Source organism: Pyxicephalus adspersus, chromosome 10, assembly GCF_032062135.1.
Source record: "Pyxicephalus adspersus chromosome 10, UCB_Pads_2.0, whole genome shotgun sequence".
Taxonomy (NCBI): domain Eukaryota; kingdom Metazoa; phylum Chordata; class Amphibia; order Anura; family Pyxicephalidae; genus Pyxicephalus; species Pyxicephalus adspersus.
In genome coordinates this window covers 43,246,007-43,248,864 of record NC_092867.1, presented here as the reverse complement: position 1 = coordinate 43,248,864, position 2,858 = coordinate 43,246,007, and the positions used below count along the sequence as shown (strand labels likewise).

The window sequence follows — 2,858 nt, the reverse complement described above, 5'->3', positions numbered from 1 at the left end:
TATATATATAATTAAGATTTATTTGTATTGGACTCAATACAGCTATTTTGTATTGAATCCAATACAATATTATTTGAATTTCCATCCGCTTCGCCTGCACCAACGTCACCGGGAAACCCCGGAAAATGTCTCTGCATTCGCCGGCTGAAGATTGAAGAAAGAAGACGTGTCCCAAGGACCTACCTGCAGGGACCAGCAGAATGCTGGGGGACGCCAATGGAACATGGTAAGTGTTTTTTTTTAATGTTTTTAGCGACCTTGAGTGTCACTCGGGATTACCGCTTTTTGCATGGTAAATCCACCCCGAGTCACACTCGGGAATACTGCTAGGAGGGTTAAAGCAACATTGTAAATTGCTACTAAAAGTAATAAATATGATTGATAAAAGCGAAGTCTCAAGATCTACAGATTATGACCATATTTTGCAATGTCTGTTGCAGCATGACATTGCCATCATCTAAGTAGATATCAATATTCAAAGTTCCAACAGCCCATTTATTGCCAGTCAGCAAACTCACGACTGCTACTGGTTCATGAAGATTGAAACAGCAGATTTTTATGATCAACACTGAATAGTAAGGTGAAATGACACACAGGAAATTAGGGGGACAAATATTGTGAAAGTGTATGAAAAAAAAAGCTTTACAATGCAACTGAGCATCATTCAGAATATTTTATTATTAGCGAAAAATATCTGGTTAGACTTTTTACTCACATAAGATCTTTCAATTACACACATGAAAATTGTATACTCACTTGCATACAGGACACCTCCATGTTCCCCGCTCACAGTTCAGCTGCAGATAGGATTCCAGATCAAAGCACTGTGGGCATAAGGAGGAATATTTTATTCACAATATAGCACAAATGATTAGAATGTTGCAGATTTGTCACAATAGGTCTTGACAACATATATAAAAACAGGTGGTTGGTCTGGTGTACTGACCTGTACATGTTTGCAGTCATGTCCCCGTGCAGGCAGCTGAATTCGCCTAAACGTGATTGGGCATTTCAATGAGACTTTAATTGCAGTCTGCTCTACTCCATCCTCTCCATTTAACGCTGCATTACCAGATGATGCTGCCACACTGCTGAAATTCCTCTTAACTGAAAAAACAAGAAGACTGTCAGAAGAAAATCTTGAAGCTACATGCCCCCTTATGACCTAGGGGAAAAGCTGTTCTGATTTTCCAAAATCATATCCTCCCATTATTAGAAACAATGCTGTTGTCCGTGAGTGAGGTGCAAAACACTGGACATGTACTAATAAATTAACCATCAGCAAACATATCAAGGAATCGGTCTGCTGTTGGTGCTTTTTATTATTAGTTTCTCAATATTTTCATTTCGCTCTGAAACTCCAGCATACTTTTTTCTTCTATGTTGATTTTATGAATGATCTTGTAGTCAGTCACCAAGCTGTGGTGCTAACGTTTAAGAGTGCTGGCCAGTCCACATATGGCACTTGTGGCAATATAAGTACTTTCGTGTGGCAACGTGTTCTTCCGTTCAATTTTGCGATACAATATGGGAGAATGACCGGTCACTTCTGGCAAACATTTTCACTCAAGAGATTCATAGGAGACATGTCAAACCTAATTACTACTTTGCTGCAAACAATATTTTTAATCAGGAATGCAGCTCCACATTTGCATCCCTTCCTTAACTGAAGAGCTATGCTACCCTTCCCTTTACCAGTCGAGATTGCCACTATAAGTCAATTTTGGGGAAAGTGGTTTTAGTGAATACAGAGCTGCATTAATGTGTGGGTATTATTTTACTTGTGCACCAGAAGCAGTGTGATGACAAAAATAATATTTTCTGAGTAAAGCACGCACAGTTGTACTGTAAGGTATGCACAGAGAGTAGACTTACTTTTTGTGATACAATGTTCTGCTGGCAGAAGCCTCTTCTTTAGCAATCCCTGTAGTACTGACCGTACAGAAGGCCGATGTACTAACTGCAGCACGAACAAGTGCGACTGTAGCAAAATAAAAAAAAATCTATTATAGTCAGAATTCATAACAGTAGCTGGTTGTTTTACTACTAATATATATAAAACAACATCTGAAGAAATCCCAGGTGAACTGCCAAAATAACTATATACAGGTACTAAACATAAAAAGTAGTAACCAAAATGCTATCTGGATGCTGTCATAAGTGGGAGACAGACCATGATATTGATATGCAGTAAAATATGATTAGTTACTATTCCTGCTTAACAGTCTACATATTAAAAAATTAGAGGAGACTCATTTGCCATAATCTTGTGTATATAATACTTTTAGTTCATTTAATGTTTATCAATCAACAGAGAAGGGAAGTTAGATTAGGACAGGTAAAACTTACACAACAACAGGCAGTGACCGTAATCTGGATGGTGTTTCGACCTGGCTGGCATACATGCTTGAGGTGCAAGGGTTTGTGGGAAGTCTTGTTGTCACCCCGCTCGATAGTAAGGGGTGTGGCATTGACACTGACTTGTACAGATGCTGGCCAGTTGGTGTTCATCTGACGGTCTTCGTGGTGGTAGCACTTAAACTGAAGTTCCAGGTCAGACCTGTTTAGGATAGAAGAATATGTAAAACATGTTTAGAACACACAATTGCACTCATTTTTATAAATGGAATGTTTAGGGATATTTTACAGATTTTCTTCTTTTTCATACTATGTTCAGAAGAGAGTAAACATTTGTTTTAAATCAGCTAAATATAAAGTTGTGCAAGAACAAAATGCACTTTTTTTTGCTGCCAATAGATGGTGAGTGTGTATCTGATGCTCCAGTTTGCTTGTCTACTGTTTACCGTATTTTTCGGACTATAAGACGCTCCGGCCTATAAGACGCACCCAATTTTAAA

At 38.5% G+C, this 2,858-nt stretch overlaps 1 protein-coding gene across 6 annotated transcripts in view; it reads right to left on the bottom strand.

The window, feature by feature from the left end:
* The window catches only part of ZMIZ1 (zinc finger MIZ-type containing 1), a 48,870-nt gene that overhangs the window by 10,471 nt on the left and 35,541 nt on the right, over nt 1-2,858 (bottom strand). For all 6 annotated transcript variants that reach the window (XM_072425090.1, XM_072425086.1, XM_072425088.1 and 3 more), the window contains 4 exons: nt 2,350-2,560; nt 1,876-1,981; nt 947-1,107; nt 757-824 (listed from right to left, as the gene is read on the bottom strand). In XM_072425090.1, the coding sequence (XP_072281191.1) occupies nt 757-824; nt 947-1,107; nt 1,876-1,981; nt 2,350-2,560 (546 nt within the window). The remainder of the gene's footprint in view (nt 1-756; nt 825-946; nt 1,108-1,875; nt 1,982-2,349; nt 2,561-2,858) is intronic.